Source organism: Panthera leo, chromosome E3, assembly GCF_018350215.1.
Source record: "Panthera leo isolate Ple1 chromosome E3, P.leo_Ple1_pat1.1, whole genome shotgun sequence".
In the NCBI taxonomy this organism is placed as follows: domain Eukaryota; kingdom Metazoa; phylum Chordata; class Mammalia; order Carnivora; family Felidae; genus Panthera; species Panthera leo.
In genome coordinates this window covers 15,122,984-15,148,201 of record NC_056694.1, presented here as the reverse complement: position 1 = coordinate 15,148,201, position 25,218 = coordinate 15,122,984, and the positions used below count along the sequence as shown (strand labels likewise).

At 38.4% G+C, this 25,218-nt stretch overlaps 1 protein-coding gene across 5 annotated transcripts in view; it reads left to right on the top strand.

The window, feature by feature from the left end:
* LOC122209599 (S-adenosyl-L-methionine-dependent tRNA 4-demethylwyosine synthase TYW1) overlaps window positions 1-25,218 on the top strand; it is a 212,386-nt gene that overhangs the window by 83,100 nt on the left and 104,068 nt on the right. For all 5 annotated transcript variants that reach the window (XR_006197676.1, XR_006197675.1, XR_006197674.1 and 2 more), the window contains one exon: window positions 16,947-17,056. Coding sequence is in view for 2 of the 5 variants with exons in the window: in XM_042921589.1 (XP_042777523.1) it covers window positions 16,947-17,056 (110 nt within the window). In the remaining 3 variants the exon portion in view is untranslated. The remainder of the gene's footprint in view (window positions 1-16,946; window positions 17,057-25,218) is intronic.

Genomic DNA, 25,218 nt, shown 5'->3' with positions numbered 1-25,218 from the left:
AATGTTCCCTAATGTTAAGAAAGACCTTACTTAACTCTGGAACAATGATCAAAACCAAGAAATTAATATTGATGCAATGCTATTAATGAAACTGGAAACTATTTGAGTTTCTTCAGCTTTCCCACTAATGGTCTTTCAGGATTCAGTTTGGGATCCCACATCACATTGAGTTGTTATGTCTCTTTAGTTTTCTCTAGTCTGCCATAGTTCTTTCCTTGTTCTTCATGATTTCGACACCTTTGAAGAGTTTTGGTCAGATATTTTGTCTAATGTTTTCTCATGGTTAAAGTGAAATTATGGATTTGGGGAAGACTACCATAAAAGGAATGTGACCTTTCCAGCAGGTCTTATTAAGGGCTATATGATATCAATATGTCCTAATACTGGTGTTGTTAACCTTTATCATTTAATTAAGGTAGCGTTTGCCAGGCTTTCAAGTGTAATGTTCCACCTTAAAATTGATTTCTTCTTCGTAAGTAATAAATATTTTGATAAGATACTTTGAGCCTATGCAAATATGCTGTTTCTCTTTAAGCATTTGCCCACTAAATATTTCATTCGTTTGTGGATTTTTGCCTGCATCAAATTGTTGCTTTGGTGTTCTAATGTTTATTTTTTATTTCCTTTTTTTTTTTTTTTTTTAACATATAATGGAATTCTTCTGTGAGGAAGCATCATTTCTCCCCCATTTTAAAATTTATATTATATTAGTTTGGACTCAAGGATACTTATTCCTTTGGTTATAATCCAATACTATTATTATTTACTACTCATATTTTTCTAGCTTTGGCCATTAAGAGTTCTGTTGGGTTGACTTCTGTGGCTTTTCTTTCATTTAAAACACTGTGTGTTATATGACTCCAGAAGAAGTTTCAGGCTCAATTTGTGTTTTCCCTGACCAGCCTTGGAATCAACCACTTCTCTAAGGAGCCTTAGTTTCCCTTATTGAAGAATGATACTTAAAGTCTAAAATTTGGATGCTTGCTATGTTCACTGTTATTGAGGTGTTAGTGCTTCCAGGCCTTCTCAGCAGATAGAAGTAGAAAATACATGTATGTGTGTATATCTGTCTGTGCATATTAAATTATGGAACCATGAATTTGTACTGATACCTTCAACTCCTATCAGCATCACAGAGCTCATTCTGGCATACCCTTATTTTGTAACTTTTTTCTTGGGCAGTAAGAACCTGGCCTGGCTGTTTTCAACTACAACATATTAATGTCAATTATAGTTAAATGCATGAGAGGGACTTTTAGAATTGCAAACTGACACTTTGGGAGAAATAAATTTATTTTAGGATGGCTTTTTCTGGCTTTGTTATCAGGATGATGCTAATCTCATAGAATGAGTTAGGAAGTGTTCCCTCCTCTTTTATTTTTTGGAAAAGTTTGGGAAGAATTGGTGTTGATTCTTTGAATCCTTAGAGGAATTCACCAGTAAAACCTGTTTTGGGGCTTTTCTTTGCAGGGAGGTTTTACTTACTGATTCACTTACTTTACTTGTCATAAGTTGGTTTAAATTTTCCATTTCTACATGAGTCAGTTTTGGGAACTTGTATATTTCTAAGAATTTGTTCATTTTGTCTAGTTTATCTAATTTGTTGGCATATAGTTGTTTATAGTCTTTTCATAATCCTCTTTGTTTCTGTAAGGTTGGTAGTGAGGTGTTAATTTTCATTTCCGAATTTAATAATTTGAGTCTTTTTTTTTCAATCTAGGTAAAGGTTTGTCAGTGTTGTTGATCTTTGCAAGAACCAGTTTTTGGGCTCACTGATGTTTTTGTTTTGTTGGCTCTAATGTTTTTGTTTCTATTCTGATCTTTATGATATCCTTCCTTTTGCTGCCTTGAACTTCATTTGCTTTTCTTTTTTCTAGTATTTTATGGTATATAGTTAGGTAATTGATTTTTTTTTTTTTTTTAACGTAGGTGTTTATAGCTATACATTTCCCTCTGAGGACTGTTTTAGCTACATTCCATTCATCTCTTAAGTATTTTGTAATATCCCTATGTTTTCTTCTTTGATCCATTGGTTGTTTAAAAGTGTTATGTTTAATTTCCACACATTAATATTTCAGTTTCCTTTCTGTTCTTCATTTCTGATTTTATGCCATTGTGGTTGAAGCAAATATTTCGTATGATTTCAGTCTTTTAAAGTTCATTGACACTATTTTTTTGGCCTAACATATGGTACAACTTTGAAAATGTGCTATGTACACTTGAAAAAAATGTGTATTCTGATGTTTTGGGGTATATTGTTTTGTTTATGTTGTAGGTATTTTTGGTTTATCATATTGTTCAAATGTACTATTTCTTTATTGATCTTCTGCCTAGTTCTGTCCGTTATTTAAAATGTGGATTTGAATTTTAGAATTATTAATTTAGAGCTGTATTTTCTCCTTAGCTTATAAATTTCTGCTTCATATATTTTGGTGTTCTTTTATTAAGTATGTATTTTGTTATAATTGTTAACATGTTCTTGATGGATTAACCTGTTTATCAATATATAATGTTCTTCTTTGTCTTTTGTAGCAGTTTTTGACTTAAAGTCTATTTTGTGTTATATTAGTATAGCTGCCTCAGCTCTCTTTTGGTTACTATTTGTATTAAATGTTTTTTCCTCCTTTCACTTCTATTTGTGTCTTTGGATCTAAAGTGAATCTCTTGTAGGCAGCATATTGTTAGATTTTTTTTTTAAGTTTATTTATTTATTGTGAGAGAGTTGGTGGGGGAGGGCAGAAAGAGAGAGAGAGAGAGAGAGAGAGAGAGAGAGAGAGAGAGAATCCCAATCAGGCTCCACACTATCAGTGCAGAGCCCTAAGCAGGGCTCTAACTCACGAATTGATAGATCATGACCTGAGCTGAAACCAAGAGTCAGACGCTTAACTGACTGAGCCACCCAGGTGCCCCTAGATTTTTTTTTTTAAATCCATTTTGCCAATCTCTGGCTTTTTTTTTTTTTTTTAATGTTTATTTATTTTTAAGAGAGAGACGACAGAGTGTGAGCGGGTGAGGGGCAGAGAGAGAGAGAGAGAGGGAGACACAGAATCCAGAGCAGGCTCCAGGCTCTAGGCTCTGAGCTGTTGGCATAGAGCATGATGGGGGGCTCAAACTCACGAACTGCGAGATCATGATCTGAGCTGAAGTCAGATGCTTACCCAGCTAAGCCACCCAGGCGCCCCAATCTCTGGCTTTTAATTAGAGAATGTGATCCATTCACTTTTGCTCTTTGTTTTTATAAGTTTTTAATCTTTTCGGCTGCGCACTTTATTACTGCCTTCTTTTGTGTTTGATTTTTTGTTGTGTACAATTTGACATAACACAATTTGTTGTGTACAATGTTTCCCTTTCTGTACATTTTTTAGTTATTTTCTTGGTTATTCCCCTCGGGATTAAAACTAACCTCTTAAACTTATAACACTCTACATTTAATTTTCTTTATTTGTGGTAGTTCTATAAAGTTGGCACGAATCCTGCATTAGCAAATACTAAACTGTGACTTTTAGGAGAAATAAAGGATTAGGTTCTTGCACTCCTCTTGGCACAACATATTTGCCATCTTATCAGCACATAACTTTGTTTTATGTGTGTTTCTGTTTAAAGATGCCTTATTTTATATATACTGTTGATTCATTAACCTTGAACTTACGGCCAACAGCACTGTAATTCACGCCTCAATGAAGATTACCTAACACACGTATTTTCCCTGCAAGGCACATCACACCTAAGAACACTACACGGCACTTTAGCGGTGTGCTTGGAGACTATTTTAAATAGTAGCATCACTAACAAACAGCACAAAGTGCAGAAAATGGGGCATTAAGTTGACTGCCAAAAGAACACTGTTTGCAGTACAAGAGCTTAAACAAGAAGGCAAAGAGAACATTGCCTTGTTTGACCTCAGTTGGGAGTGTGTGTACTATGCGACTCAAATTTTTTGCTGCTCTCTGAGTGGCCACGAATGACCACAAATATGCCTCAAATATCGATTTTGGGGTTACAGATAAAGTTTAGCCAGTAGGTGATTTTGCAAATATGGAATCAGCAAATAGTGAGGATTGACTTTATTTTGAACTATGACCACCCTTGGTTCAACTGTATTCAAAAACTTTGTTCATACAGAGCTTCATTCCCGTTCTTTTATGTTGTTGTCACAAATTACAACTTTATGCATTGTGTGCTCATTAACATACATTTGTGATTATTGTTATATACATCTGTCTTTTAAATTGTATAGGAAAAAAAGAGGAATTAGAATCCAAAAGTGCGGTAATACAGACTTCTGTATTTGCCTATGTAATAACCTTTATGTTGTTCTGTATTTCTTTGTTTGGTGCATGTCTGTCTAGTGTCCTGTCATTTCTGCTTCAGGGACTGCCTTTAGCATTTCTTGTAGTACAGGTCTTAATATTTCCTTCGGTTTTGAAGAATAGCTTTGCCAGATAGAGAATTCCTGGCTAACATTTTTTTTCCTTTTAGCATTTTAAATATGTCATCCCACTGCGTCCTGACCTTGATTGTTTCTGCTGAGAAATTGACTGTTAATCTTACTGAGAATCCCTTATGTGTGATGAATGTCTTCTCTTGCTTCCTTCAAGATTCTTGAATCCTTTGTTTTTCAGCAGTTTGATGAACTGCTGTGTCTTGGTGTGGATTTTTTGAATGTATTCTGCTTGAGTTCATTGAGCTTGTTGGATGTGTAAATTCGTGTCTTTAATTTGGGAAGTTGTTACATTATCTTTTCACATATTCTTTCTGCCCCTTTTTCCCTTTCCTCTCCTTCTGGGACTTCCATTACACATATGTTGGTATTCTTGTTTTTTTTTTTTTTTTAAATATTTATTATTTATTAGAGAGAGAGAGAGAGAGAGGCAGAGACAGAGAATAAGCAGGGGAGGGGCAGAGAGAGAGGGAGACACAGAATCCAAAGGAGGCTCCAGGCTCTGAGCTGTCAGCACAGAGCCCAATGCGGGGCTCAAACCCATAAACAGTGAGGTCATGACCTGAGCAGAAGTTGGATGCCTAACTGACTAAGCCACCCAGGCGCCTTGTATGTTGGTATTCTTGATGGTTGTCCCACAGGTCTTGTAAGGCTGCGTGCACTTTTCTTCATACTTTTTTTTTTTCCAGTTCCTCAGATTGGATAATTGACATATCTTCAAATTCACTGATTCTTTCTTCTCAAAGGCTGTTCAATCTGCTGTTGCAGCCCTCTGCTGAATTTTTTATTTGTTATACTTTTCAGTTCTAGAACTTCTTTTTGGTTTCTTTTTATCATTTGTATTTCTTAATTTATTGTCAGCATCTGTTGAGATCTTTCTCCTGGTTTTCTTCAGCTCTTTGACCATGGTTTCCTTTAGCTCTTTGAGCATGTTTAAGACAGGTGACTTAGTCTTCTTCTAGTAAGTGTAATGTTTGTGCTTCTTTAAGGAGAGTTTTTGTTAATTTCTCCTGTGAGTGGTCCATGCTTTTCTTGTTTCTTTGTATGCTTTGTAATGTTTTATTGACAACTGACATTTTGGATATTATGATGTGCTAACTCTGAAAATCAGATTCTTCCCATTCTTCAGGTTTTTGTTGCTTGCTCTGGGTTTTAGTTGTTTGTTTAGTGAGTTTCTAGACTATTTTTATACAGACTTTATTCTATGTTGTGTATTGTCTGTGAAGCCTTTGTTTTAGTGGCCAGGAAATGTGTTGACAGAGATTTCCTTGAGCACATGGAGTCAAAGAAAAAAAGAGGAATACCCCCCCCCCCCCCCCCCCCCCCCCCCAGTCTTTGCAGATAGATTCTGTGTTGGGGCATTCCTTCAAAGCTTGGCCAGGCTGTTTATTGACAACTCTGTCTTTGCCTTCACTGCCTGCATGTGCTGAGCCTCAAAATCAGATGTAGGTGAAAGTTTAGTGTCTTTTCAGGGCTTCTCCTAGAATGCATTGTGTCCTCGGTGTGGTTCAGGCTTCTTTTATTCCCTGGTGTATGTGAGTGCTTTTCAGTGCTTTGACTCACCCAGGACCCTGTCTCCCAGCGTTTCTTTACAGGCAGTCAGCCACGTGTTGTTTTCTTACTTTGGTGCATTCAGCAGCAGATTGTTTATCTCCTGAGATCTGTGCAGAGTTCTTTTTTTTTTTTTTTTTTTTTTTTAAACTTTGATTACAGAGTTTTTTGAATATAGGTAAATAGTATAATAAGATTTTTTGTGTGCATTTTATTAACACAAAGCCAGTCGCGTTCCATTTATCTTACTATTTATCCATTTATCGTTACTATTTTGATGCAAATCCCAGCCATCATATTGTTCTGTCTGTACATATCTCAGTTGAAGGTTACTATATGTGCTGCCGAAGCGAGCACTCTCAGTTGAAGGTTAATACAAAAAATAATATCTTTTAAGAAAGAATACACCCATAATATCATCATCTCATTAAATTCTCATCATCTCCTATTGAAGGAAGTACATGTATTCCCTTGTCTAGTTATCCAGGGATATAGTGGAAAACAACAACAACAACTGAAATGTATCTCTTTGGACATCTTGTTAAATCAGTGATTCTCAGCTGGAGCAAAATTGCTGCTTTTCACTTGTGGGGGGGGGGGCAGGGCAGAACCTGGGCCATTTGACAATGTCTAGAAACATTTTGTATCATTCTTATCGAGGGAGGTACTTCTGGTGTCTTTTGGGCAGAGGTCAGAGATGCTCCTAAACATCCTGTATTGCACAGGACAGGACAAACCTGTACAACAAAGAATTACCGTGTCCAAAATGTCAGTCGTGCTGAGGTTGAAAAGTCCTGTGTATAGTCTAGATCCGTGGCTCCTATTTCAGTCAAGGAGATTGCTAAAATGTGGTGGCATTGCAATAAAATGATACGTCACACCTCCTTTTTATTTAATTTAATTAATTAATCTATCTATCTTTATTTTAGAGAGAGAACACAAGAAGGGGAGAGGGGCAGAGGGAGAGGGAGAGGGAATCTTAAGCAGGCTCCATGCTCAGCGCAGAGCTCAACGTGGGGCTTGATCCCACGATCCTAGGATCATGACCTGAGCTGAAACCAAGAGTCAGATGCTCAACCAACTGAGCCGCCTGGGTGCCTCATTACATCTCCTGTTTAGTGATAGAGTATGTGCTTACAAGTCTTAAAATATTATAGGATGAATATTTGCAAAACAAAAGTCATATGATTGTGTGAACTGAAATATTTGGATCACCTAATACTTAGCTTGTAGAGGAGAGAATCAAGTGCTTTGTGTCCTAGTTCTCATTGCTACACATTTTATAGTCTCTTCTCTCTTCCTAAAATTCTTGACATAAGTAGTTGTGTGTGTGTGTGTGTGTGTGTGTGTCTGTCGTTGTTTTTTTAAAAAAAAATTTTTTTTTAACGTTTATTTATTTTTGAGACAGAGAGAGATAGAGCATGAACAGGGGAGGGGCAGAGAGAGAGGGAGACACAGAATCTGAAGCAGGCTCCAGGCTCTGAGCCATCAGCCCAGAGCCCGACGCGGGGCTCGAACTCACGGACCACGAGATCATGACCTGAGGTGAAGTTGGACGTTAACCGACTGAGCCACCCAGGCGCCCCTGTCGTTGTTGTTTTTGAAGGTCAAGATTCAAAAGAGGATTTTGTGGGTAATACCCCTTACTTGTATTACCTGGTTATAGCCAGTAATGCAGTTCTTTAGTTTCTGAGGCAATACATTTACCCAGTTTTTAAAAAAGCAAACAATATACTTAACAAATTCATTAGTGAGATGTTAGAAAAAGTAAATGGAGAGGTTTCCTGTACTGTGGCTTCTGATAAAGAAGTACTAATACACTGACTTTTAAGATTAGAATCCACCATCTGGTTCCGTTATAAATAATTCAGTACATATGTTAGAAAAGGCCTACAAAAATTGATTTAAATGCTTATGTGAGCATTTTGTTTATTTTTGTTTCATTTTACAGGTTCTTAAAAACAGCCTCTGAGCCTCAGTTTTCTTAACTGTAAAATAACAGTAATACCTTCCTTACAAGGTTGCTATGAGGCTTAATTGCTTGAGGGAGATGGTGCGTATGAAAGTACTTCAAACTGCAACATGATGTGCAGATGTGAGTTTTCCTAAATGAGTTTCTCTGACTTCATTTGGATAATATGGGTAGCAGATGGCTTTAGATAGATAAAATATTACTCTGCTCATTTTCAGAAAGAGTTGTTGAGTGTTATGTGTGTAGATAGCCCAGACTTACCATTGTTTGTCTCCTGTTTCTGCCTGTGTAAGTGAAAATTTTTACTTTGAGATGTCAAGTTAAGAGTTATATCTGTCTTGGGGCGCCTGGGTGGCTCAGTCAGTTGAGCATCCGACTTTGGCTCAGGTCATGATCCTCGTGTTCATAGGTTTGAGCCCCACGTCAGGCTCTGTGCTGACAGCCCGGAGCCTAGAGCCTGTTTGGATTCCATGTCTCCCCCTCTCTCTGCCCCTCCCCTGCTTGTGCTCTGTCTTTCTCTGTCTCTGAATAAATAAATAAATAATACGTTAAAAAATTTTTTTAAAAAAAGTTGTATCTGTCTTGAACAAATAACCTGATTACAAAAATGGGCAAAGGATCTGAACAGACTTCTTCAGAGAAGATATACAAATAACACATGAAAAGGTAATAATATTCCCCAATTGGAAATAAACGAAATGCTCATCAGCTGATGCATGGGTAAACAAAATATCCACCAATGGAATATTATTTGGAAACAAAAAGAAATGAGATAGTGATACATAGTACAAATTGATGAACCTTGAAAACGTAACACTAAGTGAAAGAAGCCAATCACAAAAAAACATATGGATAATCGTATCATTTATTTCTATGAAATGCCCCAGGATAGAGGAACCTGTAGACACAGAAAGTAGATCAATGGTTGCTTAGGGCCTGGGGGGATGTGTGGATTGAAGAGTGATAGTGAAGTGGAGCAGGGTTTCTTTTGGGGGTTGACCAAAATGTTCTAACATTGCTTTGTGGTGATGGATGCCCAACTCTATGAACATACATACTGAATGCCATTGGGTTGTACACTTTAAATGGAATTTTATGGTAGGTGAATTATATTTGAATAAAGCTTTTAAGAAAGTTTTGCTTGAATGGTAAACACGAGTCTTTAAAATATATTTTAAATGTATTTTGAAAGGTCATCCTTGCATATAGTGAAAATTCAAAATGCGTAAAAGGTTATACTGTGAAAATCCTTTTTTCATCCTTGTCTTTCAGTCAGTTGGGTTTTCAGAGATATTCTGCACAGGTGCTAATAGATATTGTGTGTGTGTGTGTGTGTGTGTGTGTGTGTGTGTGTGTGTCTTTGTAAACACACACACACACACACACAAGTGGCAGACTGCTTTACAGTGTTCTGCATGTTGCTTTTTTTGTTCCTACTTTATAGAGATCTTTTCATATCAAAGCGCATATAGATTTAGAACCAGATTTTAATCTGTTAAATTAAATCATTGTTTGGAAAGCAAGAGAGAAACATGTTCAAAGGGCCTTTGTCTTTAAAGTAGTGACTAAGGTGTGTCTCTTCCACAAAATTTCCTCATTCCCCATATTTAGTAGGATTGTAATTTAATTTTGCTCCAAAGTAATGTTGTTGTTGTTGTTGTTACTTTTATTACTACTGTGGTAAGAATACCTGAGATCTGCTCTCTTAACAAAATTTTAAGAGTACAATACAGTATTGTTCATCGAAATGAAAGGTTCTCTAGAACTTAATAATCTTATGTAACTGAAGCTTTATATTTGTTAAATAGCAATTCCCAATTTCCCCCTCCTTTAGCCCCTGGCAACACCATTCTACTCTCTGCCTCTGTGTGTGTGACTATTTTATAGACCCTATATAAGTGATATCATGCAGTATTTGTCCTTCTGTAGACAGTCTATTTCATTTTAGCATGATGTCTCCCAGGTTAGTCCACTTTGTCACATATGGCAGCATTTTCTTCTTTTTTAAGGCTGAATGATATTCCATTGTATGTGTATACCACATTTTCTTTATTCACACATCGTGGCTAATAATGCTGCAGTAAACGTGGGAGTGGGTATATCTGTTTGAGATTCTGTTTTTCATTCTTTTGGAAAAATACACAGAAGTGGGATTCTTATCAAATGGTAGTTCTCTTCTTAATTATTTTTATAACTTCCATACTGCTTTCCATAGTGGCTATACCATTTTGCTTTTCTTCTTCTTTTTTTTTTTTTTTAATTTTTTTTTAATGTTTATTTATGTTTGAGAGAGACAGAGACAGAATGCAAGTGGGTTGGGACAGAGAGAAGAGGGAGACACAGAATCTGAAACAGGCTCCAGGCTCTGGGCTGTCAGCACAGAGCCCGACGCGGGGCTCGAACTCACGAGCCCATTTTGCTTTTCTAATAGTGCATAAGGTTCTGATTTCTCCATATGCTTGCCAACATGTGTTATTTTATTTTACTTTATTTTTTGTCTGATAGTGGCCATAGTCATGGGTATGAGATGATATCTTATTGTGATTTTGATTTGCATTTCCCTGATGATTAGTAATGTTGAGAATTTTTTAATATACCTGTCGGTCGTTTGTATGTCTTCTTTGGAGAAATGTCAAGTCCTCTGCCCATTTAACAATTGAGTTACAAGTCCTCTGTCCACTTTAAAATTGAATTATTATTATTATTTGCTATTGAATTAATGGAATTCCATATATATTTTGGTTATTGACCCTTATCTGATATATAGTTTGTAAATATCTTTGTCTATTTCTTAGGTTATCTGTTCACTCTGTTGTGTTTTGGGTTTTTTGTTTTTTTGTGTTTTTTTTTGGCCTGAATGTGCTTTGTAGTTTGGTTTAAGGCAAATGAACTTGAGCTGTTCCCGTAAATTTTTTGATGTGCTCTTTTTGCTCTGGTAGAAGATAAATAGCAAATAAATTTCAAGAACAAAATCTTAAAGACTTGATTAGGTAGTGTGGTGTGTGGGGATGTTATCAATCAAATGCAATTGAAATTGGTAGAAGTTTAATGATATTTGTGAGATCAAAAAAGGAGAGAGGGAATAAATACTATTAACTAATGAAAGAGGATAAATAATTATTGATGCTGCAAAGATTGAAGACAGTAGACAGTAAAGTATTAATATTTGAAAATTTGAAAAATAATCAAATTCCTTGTAAATTTATTTATTTATTTAAAAAAATCTACAGAGTTTATTCAGATTTCATCAGTTTTAAATGCACGCATTTGTGTGGTGGGAGTACGTATGTATGTATTCCTATACAATTCTATCATATTTTTGAATTGTGTGTCCATCACCACAATCAAAATACAGACTTTTTCCATCACCAAAAGTCTCCTTCTTGCTACCCCTACTCCCTTGCCCTCCACATTCCTAGTCCCTGGAAATCACTGGCCGGTTCCCAATTTCTAAATTCCTTGTAAATTTAGATTTTCAAAAGTAATTCAGGAAGAATGTCATTCTGAGCAGTTCTGTAATCACTGTAGAGTAATGTAATTGGTAGTTACAAACCGTATCAAAAAGAAACCAGACCTAGATGGTTTTATAAGTAAGTTCTAAGCAAATACTCAAGGAAAAGAAATTCTCCAGAAAGCAAAGAAAAAGGGAACACTCATAGACTAATTTTAAGAAACCAGTGTAACTGGAGTGCCTGGGTGGCTCAGTCGGTTAAGTGTCTGACTTTGGCTTAGGTCTTGAACTCACGGTTTATGGGTTCGAGCCCTGCTGTCAGGCTGTGTGCTGACAGCTCAGAGCCTGGAGCCTGCTTCAGATTTGGCGTCTTCCTCTCTCTCTGCCCCTCCCCCGCTAGTGCTCTGTCTCTCAAAAAATAAAATAAACGTTAAAGAAAATTAAAAAACAAAACAAAACACTAGCGTAACCTTGATAGCGACCCAGAGAACAGCATTAAAAACAAATATTGCGGTGCAGTTTCATTCATTAGTATGGGTGTAAAATCCTAAACAATATATTAAAACACTGAGTCCAGCATTGAAAAACAAGAGATCGTGGTCAAGATGGGTTTAATTTTTGCAAATATAATTTTTTCTTTTTTAAAATTGAAGTATAATTAATATACAGTGTTATATTAGTTGAACGTGTACAATATGATTCAATAATTCTGTACATTACTCGGTGCTCATCAAGATAGGTTTTTTGTTTTTGTTTTTGCTATTATGGCTGGTTGTGTTGTAATGAGTACTCTGCTGTATAAAATGTTTTCGGATTTTTACTATGTATTTTAGACCCAGATCATATCAATTTATACTTCAGCATGTGAATATGATGCTTCTTTCCCTGTGTTTCCAACGTTTCGTGTTTTAAGGAAGGAAAACTGTTTCTTATGTGGCAGGTTGCAAAGGTTGTTTGGAAAGTTCTGGTGTCCGTTCATTTACCTTCCTGTAGTGTTAATATCTTAACATGGGACATGGGACAGTTATCACAAGCAAGAAATAATTAAAATATATGTAACACTATTAATTAAACTGGAGACTGTTGAGATTTTGCCAGTTTTTCCATTACTGCTCTTTTTCTATTCCAGGGTCCGGTCTTGCATCCCACATTGCATTTAGTTGTTATGTGTCCTTAGTCTTTTCCAGTCTGTGACCATTTCTTAGTTCTCCTTGTTTTTATGGCTTTAACACTTTTGAAAAATCCTGGTCAAGTATTTTGTAGAAGGTTCCTCAATTTGTATTTGGTTTATTTTCATAATGAGAATGAAATTATGTATATTTTTGTGTGAAGCAATGTGTTCTCAGTATATCAGTCCTACCAGAAGGTATATGCTATCAGTTTGTCTTATTACTGATGATGTTCAAGGTATGCATGGAAATTGTTTTTTTTTTTGTTTGTTTGTTTGTTTTGTTTTTTGTTTTGGCTTTTGGATATCCAACTGTTGTAGCAACATTTATTGAAAGGATTATCCTTTCTCCCTTAAATTGCCTTTGCACCTTTATAAAAAGATCAGTTCACAATAATATAAGTTGGGTATATTTCTGGATTCATTTGTCCCTTTGATCTGTGTGTCTTTCTTTGGCCAATACCACACATTCTAGTATATAATAAAGACAGTTGATTTTTGTATATTGACCATGCATCTTATGCACTTGCTAGGCTCTCTTACTAGTTCTCATTAGTTCCAGTATATTTTTTGTAGATTCTTTTGAAGTTTTATGTAGACAAACATGTCATTTGTGAAGAGAGAGTTTGCTCCTTATTCTGGCTTCATTTCACTACTAGGATTTACATGCTGTATAGGAGTGGTCAGAAAGGATATTTTTACAGTGTTTCAGATCTTAAGAGGAAAGCATTCATTCTTTCACTGTTAAGTTTGATGTTAGCTATGAGGGTTTTTTTGGATCCCCTTCATGAGATTAAAGAGATTCTGTTTTTTATTTTTAGTTTGCTGAGAGTTTTTGTCATTAATGGATGTTGCATTTTATTCAGATAATCATTTTTTCTTCACTTTGTTAAAATGGTGAATCAGAGGGGTGCCTGGGTGACTCAGTTGGTTAAGTGTTCAACTGTTTTTGTTTTTTTTAATTTGTGCATTTATTTTGAGAGAGAGAGAGAGAGACAGCACGAGTGTGGGAGGGTCAGAGAGAGAGGGAGAGAGAGAACCCCAAGCAAGCTCCCCACTGTCAGCACGGAGCCTGACATGGGGCTTGAATTCATGAAACCGCGAGATCATGACCTGAGCCGAAAGCAAGAGTCGGACGGACGTTTAACCTCCTGAGCCACCCGGGTGCCCCATGTGTCTGACTCTTGATCTCAGCTCAGGTCTTGATTTCAGGGTTGTGAGTTCAAGCCTTGTGTTGGGCTCCATGCTGGACATGAAGCCTACTAAAAAAAAAAAAAAAAAAAAAAAAAGGAAATTGGTGAACTAAAGTGATTGATTTTTGCATATTGAACCAGTCTGTGTTTCTGGGATAAACGGTACTTGGTTGTGACACATTATCCTTTTTTATGTGTTGCTGAGTTTGATTTGCTCAGGGTTTTTGTTTGTTTGTTTTGTTTTTTTAGGTTTCTGTGTCTCTGTTCATGGAGGGTATTGGTCTGTAGTTTCCTTGTAATGTCTTAATCTGTTTTTTTTGTTGTTGTTGTATTAGAGTAATTCTGGCTTCATATAATTTTTCTTTTCCTTTTTTTAAAAAAATGTTTATTTAGAGAGAGAGAGAGAAAGCAAGCAGGGGAGGGGCAGAGGGAGAGAGAGAATCCTAAGTAGGGTGCACACCATCAGTGCAGTGGCCTCATATAGACTCATCTGATAATCTCTCTTCACTGATGCTTTAAACCATTTATATTGAAAGTGACTATTGGTATGGTTTGATTAAAATCTACATCTTGCTGTTATCTATTCTGTTTTTTATTTTTCTACCTGCTGTCATGTTAATTGAGCATTTTAAATGATTTTATGTTAAAAAAATTTTTTTTTAATGTTTTTATTTATTTTTGCGACAGAGAGAGACAGAGCATGAGCAGGGGAGGGGCAGAGAGAGAGGGAGACACAGAACCGGAAGCAGGCTCCAGGCTCTGAGCTGTCAGCACAGAGCCCGATGCGGGGCTCGAACCCACAGACTGTGAGATCATGACCTGAGCTGAAGTCGGACGCTTAACTGACTGATCCACGCAGGCGCCCCAAATGATTTTATGTTTAATCTTGGCTTATTATTTATGTATTTTAAAAATATTTTAGAGATTTCCCTAAGGGTTACAATGTACATCTTTAATTAATCAGAGTCTACCATCAAGTAATATACCCCTTCATATGTAGTGTAAGGATTTGACAACAGTATATTCCCTATTCCTCTTTACTACCCTTTGCTATTGTTGGCATAGTAAGTGTTACATAAGTTGTAAACGCATAGTACATTGCTATTCTTTTTTACTTACACTGTCAGTTATTTTTAGAGCAGTTAAAGGTTAAAAAGGTAAATATGATTTTCCCCTTTCCCCCCCTTTCCAGTGCTCATTATTTCTTTGTATAGTTTCAGGTTTCTATCTAGTATATGTTTCTTTAGTGTAAACAATTCCCTTTAACATACCTTGTGATGTAGGTTTTCTGACAAGGAAGTCTCTCAGATTTTGTGTGCAAAAGCCTTTATTTTCCATTTCTGAAAGATACTCTGAGTTTAGAATTCTGGTCGATGAGTTTTATTTCCTTTTTTTTTAAGCATGCTTCTCAGGTGTCATTATAATTTCAGCTGGCTTTTGTTTTCTCATGAGTTGTCAGATGTAATTTTTAATCTTTTGTTCTTAGGTTATGTGTCTTTTTAGGCTTTTTTTTTTTTTTTTTTTTTTTTAATATCCTGGGGATGCCTGGGTGGCTCAATTGGTTAAGCATCACACCCTTGGTTCGGTCCAGGTCATGATCTCTGGGTTCATGAGTTTGAGGTCTGTGAGAGGGCTCTGCAACGATAGGGCAGAGCCTGTTTGGGATTCTCCCTTTCCCTCTCTCTCTCTGCCCCTCCCCTGCTCATGCGTGCGTGCTCTCTCTCTCTCTCTCTCTCTCAAAATAAATAAATAAATACATCCTGGTTGTTCTGAGAGCTGCTTGGATCTGTGGTTGTTTTTCACTACCTGTGAAAAATTGTTAGTGGTCATTTTTCTACTATTTCTTCTGCTTTGTTATCTCTGTTTTCCTTCCGGGATTCCAAGTATGTGTATTTTGGAGGTATTGTGTTGTCCCACAGCTCTCAGATGCTGTGTCCCTTTTTTTTTTTTTTTTTTTCACTTAAAAAAGAAAACTTTGTGTTTTAGGTGGCTTATTTGCATTGGTCTCCAAGTTTTTTTACTCTCTCCTCAGCTGTTACAAGTTACTGCTGAATTGGTCGAAGGCCTGTTTTTCATATTTAGCATTTCTCTTTGGTGGTTGTGTTATAATTTCCATCTCTCTGCTGAATTTACCCATCTGATCTTGCACATCGCCCACCTTTTCTATTAGGGCTTTTAACATATTAATCATAGTTTTTTAAAATTCCCTGTCAAATAGTTTCACCACTTGGGTCAAGAGTTTGGTTCAGCCAATTGCTTTGTCTATGGGGAATGTGTTTTCTTGTTTTTTGTATTCTTTTTTTTTTTTCTGTTTTGTTTTTGTTTAAAGTTGGACTTCTTATGTAGTACTTAAGAGATGAGGTGCATTTTTTTGTGTGTTTGAAAATCAGTACACCTTTCCTTTCTGCTAGGCCTTTACTTTTTGGAGTTTAGGTTAATCTAGTCAGGAGTTGGGCTTGAGTTGAGATTCACTGTTTCTGTGCTTCCCTTCAGTGTACCACAGGTTTAAAATTCCTCAAGGCGATCCTTGTGTGTAGCATGGGGGCTGGTTTGACAGGTTTTTTTCCTTTATATTTTTTAATGTTTATTTTTGAGAAGAGGGAGAGAGAGGGAAGACCTGTGGGGGAGGGGCAGAGAGAGGGAGACAGAATCTAAAGCAGGCTCCGTGCTGTCAGTGCAGAGCCCGATGTGGGGCTTGAACCCACGAACCATGAGATCACGACTTGAGCTGCAGTCGGACGTTCAACCGACTGAGCCACCCAGGCGCCCCGACAGGTGTTTTCTTAATGTCTGATCCATCCTAAGCTGTAGGTGTTTCCACTGTGTTGCCTCTCAGGGAGGGTCAGTCACTGTGATTGTGCAACTCTTCCAGCAATATTCTATCGGTCGTTAATGGATGCCTGTTAACCTGGTGGTGGGTGGTTGGGAGAAAAGGTTGCACATTTCGTATTGTTCTGATTAAATCCTCAGTCTTAGCTAGGCACTTCTCTGCCATCTAACCCTCTCTGCTAGATGTCATGACTTAGAATAAGCTGGAAAACACTGCTATAAATAGCTGAGCTCCTAGGGGGAAACCAACTCTAATTTTGTGATTTTATGGACTATGGCATAGTAGATGACTCAGGTGTTATTACAGAGAGTCCTTTAGAACTTTTGCCTCTCGTTCTCAGGCACCACACCAACCCAGTGGGCACTGAATGGCGGTGGAAGATGGACCAGCCTGAAATGATCTTAAAGGAAGCCATTGAAAACCATCAGAGCATGATTAAGCAGTTTAAAGGTATTTATCTACCTTTTACAAAGGAATGCTAATTAGTGCGAATTAAATTGGCAGCCCAGTTGCCTCTTTCACAGGACTTTGATCCCACTGGCAAATTTTCATACGGGGAAGTGAAAACTTTATAGAAATACTGTATACATTTTGGCTTTTTTCGTTTTTACTGACAACTCTTACATCCCATATGATGGAAGAACTAAAAAAACGTAATTCAGAGCTTAGCAATTGCAAATATGATGCACGAGGCCTGTAAGTTTTGCCTGGGAGTGTATTATCACCCACCCTGAACACTTTTGATATTGTTCTGTCTCAGTAAGCACAAAGCAGCCTCAGAATGGATTGAAAAGTTGAGGTCATTGGAAAAATCTTAAATAATATCAGTGATATAGTATTAGTTATATAAATGCCTTATAAAAAAGGAGGGATACTATTAATAAAAACTCCCTCCACCTGATCCATAGTGATGTAAAAATTCTGCCCCCCAGTTTCTGAATTTCCTGCTTCAGTTCTGTTTCATACTTAAAGGTATATGATTTTACTGGAGGTTTCTGGTTCTCAGGCTTTAGTGTACATCGGAATCGTCTAGAAGTCTTGTTAAAACACAAACTCCTGGTTTCCTTTTCCAGAGATTGTTCAGTAGATGTGAGGTGGGGCCCAGGCATGTGCGTTTCTGCAGCTTTCCAGGTGGTGTCAGTGCTGTCGAGCTGGGGACCGCTTCTTGAGGCCCAGTGCTGTGACAGAGGTGGTGGACTCGCAAAGTGTTGGCTTGGTGAGGTGATAGCTGCATATACTGAACTGAAATTTGTTAGGTTCCCTGTTAAATCTACGTGCTTGTCTCCACCTACCACTTACAAGTCCTCCTGTCCTGTCCTTTCCTTTGCTGTGCAGTAATAAAAAATGAATTTTAACCAAGGTGTTGATAAAGACCCTCTTGTGGTGCTAGCTTCATGTGTGGGAGTCTTTCTAAACCCCAGTAATAAGCACTTTGAAGATCAGGCGATTCTTTTCTTTTACGTGAAGAAACTTGTTGTGTCAGGTCACTGCTCCTTGAGATTATATTACAGTACTTCTAATAAGTGCTGTTTTCTTTTTTAGCACACCAAGCAATTCTTCAGTTCTCAGTAGACACTGACTGGGTGTCCTATAAATTTAATTTGGTTCTAACACTGTCTGGAGGTCGCATCAGGCCCTTCAGGGTCAGGGTTCGGTCCTGTAAGACTGCCCCACATCAGACCCCAATCTCAAGTCCTGGTTGTTACCTGTGCTTCTGACTGGCAGTAAATTGGAGGTTCCCACTCCCTGTTCTTTGGATTTGATTAATTTATTGGGGTGGCTCACAGAACTCAGAAACATTCACTTCCATTTACCAGTTTATTGTAAAGGGTATTTTAGAGGATTCAGACGGACAGCTAGAGGAAGAGGTGACATAAGGCAAAGTCCGCAAACCTCCTAAGCACTGGAGCTTCTGTCCGAGTAGAACTGGAGCGCATCATCGCCCTGGCACTTGGATGCACTCACTAACCTGGAAGCTCATCAGCTCTTGTTGTTCACGAGTTTTTCTAGAGCTTCATACCCTGCCCCCTTTCCCCCCCAAGAGGTCTGTGGTGTGGTTGAAAATTCCAGCCCTCTAATCACTTGGGCTCTCCGGTGACCAGCCCTGTCCTGAGGCTATTTAAGGGCCCTAAGTCACCTCATTAGTGTAAACTCGGGTGTGCTCAAAGGGGCTCCTGATGAAAGACAAGAGCCGCTACTTTCCGTCAGGAAATCCCAAGGGTTTTAGGAGCTTTCTGCCAGGAACCAGGGCCAAAGACCAAATGTATTGCTTATTATACATCAGTACTTATTACTGTTCTTATTTTCGTATGAGAAATTGAGAAAAGTAATGCAAATCATGATTAAGATCAATAGTAATTTATTAAGGATAAACAGTCAATGATTATGCCTTTATTTTATTTTTTATGACTTTTCTATGCAGAGTGGACCCATGTGTGTTTGCGGGTGTCGGTGTATGTACTGACTTATTTTTGTACATCTGCAAAGATGCTCATAAATACTTAAATTTGCATCTTGGCTTTAGTCTCAAGCACTTTTTATTTATTTTTTTTAACAAATTACTTTCCCTTGTTTGGATAAAGCAATGTCTTTTATCAGTGTTTAGGAAAATTAAATGAAGCTGGTGAAGAACTAAGTCTTCACATCTGGTATCGGACCAATAACAGTCGTTGATTTAATGAATATTGATTATTGATCTCCAAACAAACCATATGCCTTCTTAAAAAATTTCAAGGTGAAGTCTTGTTTTCTTTTGGATCATGTATTAGTCAGAGTTCTCCAGAGAAACAGTCACCAGGATCGTGTGTGTGTGTGTGTGTGTGTGTGTGTGTGTGTGTGTGTGTATGGTTGTGTGTGCAGCGATTGAGAATGAGAGATTGATTTGGGGAACAGGCTCACCTGATTGTGTAGGTTTGGGGTAAACCAGCAGGCTGGAGACTCGGGGAAAATTGCGGTTCAAATTCAAAGGCAGTCTGCTGGCAGAATCCTTTCTTGCTTGGGCAGAGTCAGTTTCTGTTCTATTAAAGCCTTCAACTGACTGGATGAGGATCATCCACCTTCTAGAGGGCAATCTGCTCTTATACAAAGTCCACTGATTTCAATGTTAATCTCATCCAAAAGACAGCTTCACAGAAACATCCAGAATAATATTTGACCAAATATCTGGGCACTGTGGTTCAGCCAAGTTGACAGATAAAATTAATCATCACAGATCATAACATCAGAAGCTGACACATGCCAGTAATTTATCTTTCGATTCTAGTAAGTTTTATTTTAGTGCCTAAAGAGCCAATTGTACCTTTCAGTAATGGGACGATGACCGTGAGGACGTGTTTCCCAGACATCTGGCAATCTCCCTGAGTGAGCTGTGTCCCCGGCAGTTTGTGTGGGGAGGAAGCAGCCCTAAGGACGAGGCATTCATTCTTTCATTCTGAGATGTCCTTGATGCAGGATGACAATTTGAGTTTTGATAGTAATTTTTCTGACAGGAACATTTTTGCAAATTCACTTTAAATGGAAATAAGTAATGAATAAATCATAAGGCTGACTTTATTCATGTTAATAACATGTTAGGTGAACTCAGAGAGCACATGTTCTTTATTGTCTGCCTTGCTGGTTGGAAGGGCTCGTCCTGTGTAGGCCGGTGTATCTGATCAGTTACCTTGTACTTACCTGCATATCCTGTAATCAGTAGGCATCTCAAATTGGCTTGTCTTCACGTTCCCATGGGGATAAGAAACAAGAGTTTTAAAAAATGTATATTATCTTGTAGGGGGAAGATAGAGAATGGATTGCAGAGAGAGAATAGACCGTATCTGTGGACCAGTGAGTCCTGAATAGGGGTTTCAATGCCTACAGGGGAAGGGATGGTACCTATGTTACCACGACAGCAGAACAGCTATTCACATAATCAAAAATAAATTTTCTGCAAAGGTTTTCAGATTGGAGCTGGTTGACGTTTGTACGCTGACACTGTTCAGGGCGCCAAAGCAGTTTTTCTTTAAAGTAGTAGTTGGGGCGCCTGGGTGGCGCAGTCGGTTAAGCGTCCGACTTCAGCCAGGTCACGATCTCGCGGTCCGTGAGTTCGATCCCCGCGTCAGGCTCTGGGCTGATGGCTCGGAGCCTGGAGCCTGTTTCCGATTCTGTGTCTCCCTCTCTCTCTGCCCCTCCCCCGTTCATGCTCTGTCTCTCTCTGTCCCAAAAATAAATTAAAAACATTGAAAAAAAAAAATTAAAAAAAAAAAAAAGAATAAAGTAGTAGTAGCAGTAGAAAATGGATTTATATTTGAAGGTGGGGTGGGTGTAGAAAGGCTGACACATGAGCATAAAGGAGGTCTCATTTGTTAAATTTTATGTTGTCACAAAGAGCTAGAGCTCTCTTCATCACCAGTTTTAGGATTGTGGTAACTCTTTGTTGATGCTTTTTATTTCATTCCAAGCTTAACTAAGACATTGGCTTCTCTGAAAATCTGTCTTACTGCTATAATAATGAAAAAAATTTTTTTTGAAGTTTATTTTTATTTTTGAGAGAGAGCATGCACAGGGTAGGGGCAGAGAGAGAGAGAGGGAGAGAATCCTAAGCAGGCTCAGCACTGTCAGTGCAGAGCCCGATGTGGAGCTCAAACTCGTGAACCGTCAGATCATGACCTGAGCGGAAAGCAAGAGTCGTTCATCGAACCAACTGAGCCACTCAGGTGGCCCTTATTGCTACAATAATTACCGTACACCTGGCTCTGATACTATAGTATTATAAAAGGGGGTGGGGGGAAAGCCCTAAACGTTAAAGGATCAAATACATACTTTGTGAGAATCCAGAGCTCTTCTAGAAAACGGCTGGTGGTCTGTAGCCCTCGACAGACAAACATGTTAATTGTATTCTTTTAAAAAAATCACATAACTTGGGCAAAATAATGGAATTTTAGTGTTTCAGAATATTGGGTATGTTTTCTCTTTTCTTGGCTCTCAGCAGCAAGTAATCTAAACCATTCAAATTCGCGGTTGTTTATTTTATTGTAGACATTCATCAGGCAGTGAGATTTTAATTTATAACTTCACTCAGTGGTTATAGTCTAAAGTTTTCTTTTTTTATGAAGCCGAATTCCTCCTGCAGTGAGTGAAATCTCTGTGTTCTAGTTTTCATTCATCCCTAGGGGAGAGGGTGTAAATAAAACCGGTCCCCTTCCTTTCTGAATAGTGAGCCTCAGAGAAAGGATGGTGAGGTTCACACAAGTCACACTACCGCTTCTGAACCCCGTACCCGGGTGCGGTCGTGACGTGGGCCCTGAGTTTGGACTCTACAGATGCAGATACATAACTCTAGATTTCATCTTAGCCCCTGGTGGAGTCTGTTGTCTCTCTTCCCCAAATCTGCACTCCTCAGTAGGGATTGGTCTGGAGAGATGGCTTACCCCGCGTGATGTAATTACTCACTTTCCGAGGCCCTTCAGGAAAGTTCCCCTTTCTTTTCTTCCAAACCCAGATTAGAGTTTCCCTGTTGGAGCGCCGGTGCTATTACCCTGTGCCCCCTTGTGGCTTGCAAAGAGCAAAACAAAATAAGAAACCAAAGGAATTAGGGTATTAGCGGTTTCCTTAGTTGGAATTTGGGTTACATTTTACTATAGGAAAAAATTTTGTATTTAATTAGGTAACATTGAAATAGATTTATTAGTACTGTAGTTTTAAGTATATTGCAGATTAATTTGGTGTTTGGGGAGTTTGAATGGTAACTTAATCTTCATTTTAATAATGCTGTATCTGTGGGAATACACATTTCAGGCTTAAACAGAAATGCTTTAGGAACATTTAAAGACAATTTTCAAAGAATTAAAGCCATTCTTAGTTGGTTATATCCTGCATATCCTGACTGCATCCTGTATTTAGATAAGGTTTACTCTTAACTCATTAATCATTTCCCTTATTCTGGCTTGGAATCCTTTGTTTTTTAGTATGCTTTTCTAGCCCATGGTGAATACCTGCCTTCTCCCATGGGTCTGGTTCAGTCATTTTATGATTTTATTTTTGTGGAGGATGAGACTTGCTGTGTGGTTGCTTATTCCCTCGGGGTGTCAAGCTTTAGCTGAGTGGCCAGCCTTGAACAGATTTTGAAGATATTCTGAGTTTTTAAATGCTTCCCTTTTGTGCTTCTGTTCTCAGTTCCGAGGGCAATCATTGTCTTTTCAGTTTTTTAATTGAATCATTAAAATATCTTTCTTTTCATGACCTTCATTAGCTTTCCCTTTATACACATGCAAAATTAAGTTTATATTGATTACAAGTGGGTCAGAATTTCAGTGCAGCTCAGCATCTTTTCAGAATGCTGCCTGTCCCCCTCTAAATACTACCGTGGCAGGAGAAATAGTTCCCGGAGAGTGGGGTGGAGGTTTTCTTAGCTCAGTTTCCCAACAGTTCAGCAGTTGGGTGAGTGCACACTCTTTGTCAGGAACGTCCTCAGTCCTGAAGGTGCAAAGATGGAAAAGACATTATTTGTTCCCAGATATTTTTCATCTGTAGTTTAAAACTGAAGTAATGCCAAAGAAATAAAGGGTCTCCAACTGATGGTTTTCACAAATGAGGTATGTTAAAGTACACATCCAGAAGAAACGTGGGGGTGGTGAGGAACAGCATCACCTGCTAATTGTTTTCGCAAGGTTGTTTATCAGAAACCTCGCAGTGGAAGTGACAACAGCAAAGTTATCTATGACCTCCAAGCGGGGCGGGGTTGGGGGGGTTTCTTAGGAAGATCTTGGCCAGGAGCTATATTGTTACGAGAAGAAAGAAGAGAATGTTTTCTGATTGACCCACACTTTAAAATAGGCATAAATACTCTGTGCTGAGCAATGTATCATGTTTCTTTTTGTGTTACTTGGTTTTATTGCTATGACATGAGGATAACACTTCTGGCATCTTAAGTTTCTGCTTTGGCATCTTTGCGTGAGAGAAGGTATGCTTTGTAGTTAATCTGATGGCTGTAGTGATGGTCCGGGATCAGGAAGCTGTTCAGGATAAGAGAAATGTCAGAAACTTGCTAACGGGGGTGGGGGTGGGGGTGGGGGTGAGGAATCAGAACGACAAAGCACATTGTAGTAGTGAAGGGGCTAAGGTTAAGGGAAACAAGAGAATAGTGTGTATGTGTGTGTGTGGGGTGGGGGGAAGGAGACCCCGTGGGAAGTTATCTGTATAGAAGTGTTACTGAAATGTAGCATCTGCTGTTCCCTGGACTATTTTCCTGCTCCAAAGCTTCTTTCCATTAGAAATTTAGAGGATGTCTTCTTTTCTGACCTATTTCCTTGAGGACAGTGAAGGCAGGCGGGAAATTGTGTCCCTAAGGGCCTTGTTTCAGGAAAGATCACTATAATAGCCTCTGGCAGTGAGCACGAAATAGAAATGTGCTTTTATGAAGGAGAGAACCACGATTTTATGTCTTCTTCTCAATACCTTACTTTTGAGAAAATTAGGATAAGTTTTAAATCCCGGAATCATTACTCTTAGAAGATTTATCCACAGGGCTTTTTTTCTGTCTTAGTTTTTGTTGTTGTCATTGTGTAAATGGGCAAGTTGATGTTTTTAGTTCAGGCTCTCAGAGAAGATGACAGCTGGTTCCTTTGCTTTTACATCTTCCTCCTTCCCCAGCTGCTCCTTGGTCGTGTCCTCTGCCGACCCCTCTTGCTTTCTCTAGATACGCAAGTGTCCTAGCACTCAGTTCTCTTCTCTGTCTACACTCACTGCCCTGGCAGTCTTGTTCAGGCCAGGAATGGAAATACCATATGTTTACCAAAATGTTTGTTTCTACCCAGTTCGTCCAAAATCCAAACTTGAATGTTGGACACTCATTCACACATGTAACATAAATTTCAAACCTTACCAGTCTGAAATTGAACACAGGTTATTCCCTCCCTGCAATACCTGTTACCCCCAAGGCTTTTTGTTTGTCTCCTTTGGTGGCGCTCTGTCACTCTGGCCAAAAGCTTTGTAGAAATCATTGACACCTCTCTTTGTCTCATATCCTGCATCCAATCCATTAGAAAGTCCTATTGATTAGATCTTCAAGATCTCTTCCCACAGCCTCCACTGTCACCACAGCCTTGGAAGCCACCATCTTAGATCATACAATAGCCTCTGGCCAGATGAGCCCGTCTCTTTGCCCCTTTGTTCTCAGCATAGCACCCAGGGGGTTCTGTTTAGAGGGAGATTGAGGTTGTGCCACTTTTCTCAAAACCCTGCAGTGACTACCCATGTTTCTCAGATTCCCTGGACATGTCAGCATGCTCCCACCATGGGGCCTTTGCTCTGCTGTCTGCTGCCTGGAGTGCCCTTTCCCTCTTTCTTCTCTGGGCCCCCTCCCTCATCTCCTTCAAGTCAGATCTCACCTTTTCAGTGAGCTTCTTCTCACCGCCCTTTGTACGAGACGGGCTACCTCTTTGGATCCCCAGTTTTCTTTACCCGGCTGTACCTTTTCTGTTCCATATGCTTATCACCTTCTAATGTACTAAAGATACGCATGTCCTATGTGGTAGCCCTTAGCCACATGTGGCCCTTTACATTTTAATTAGTGAAAATTAAATAAAATAAAAAATTTAGTTCATCAGTGACACCACACCACATTTTAAATGCTC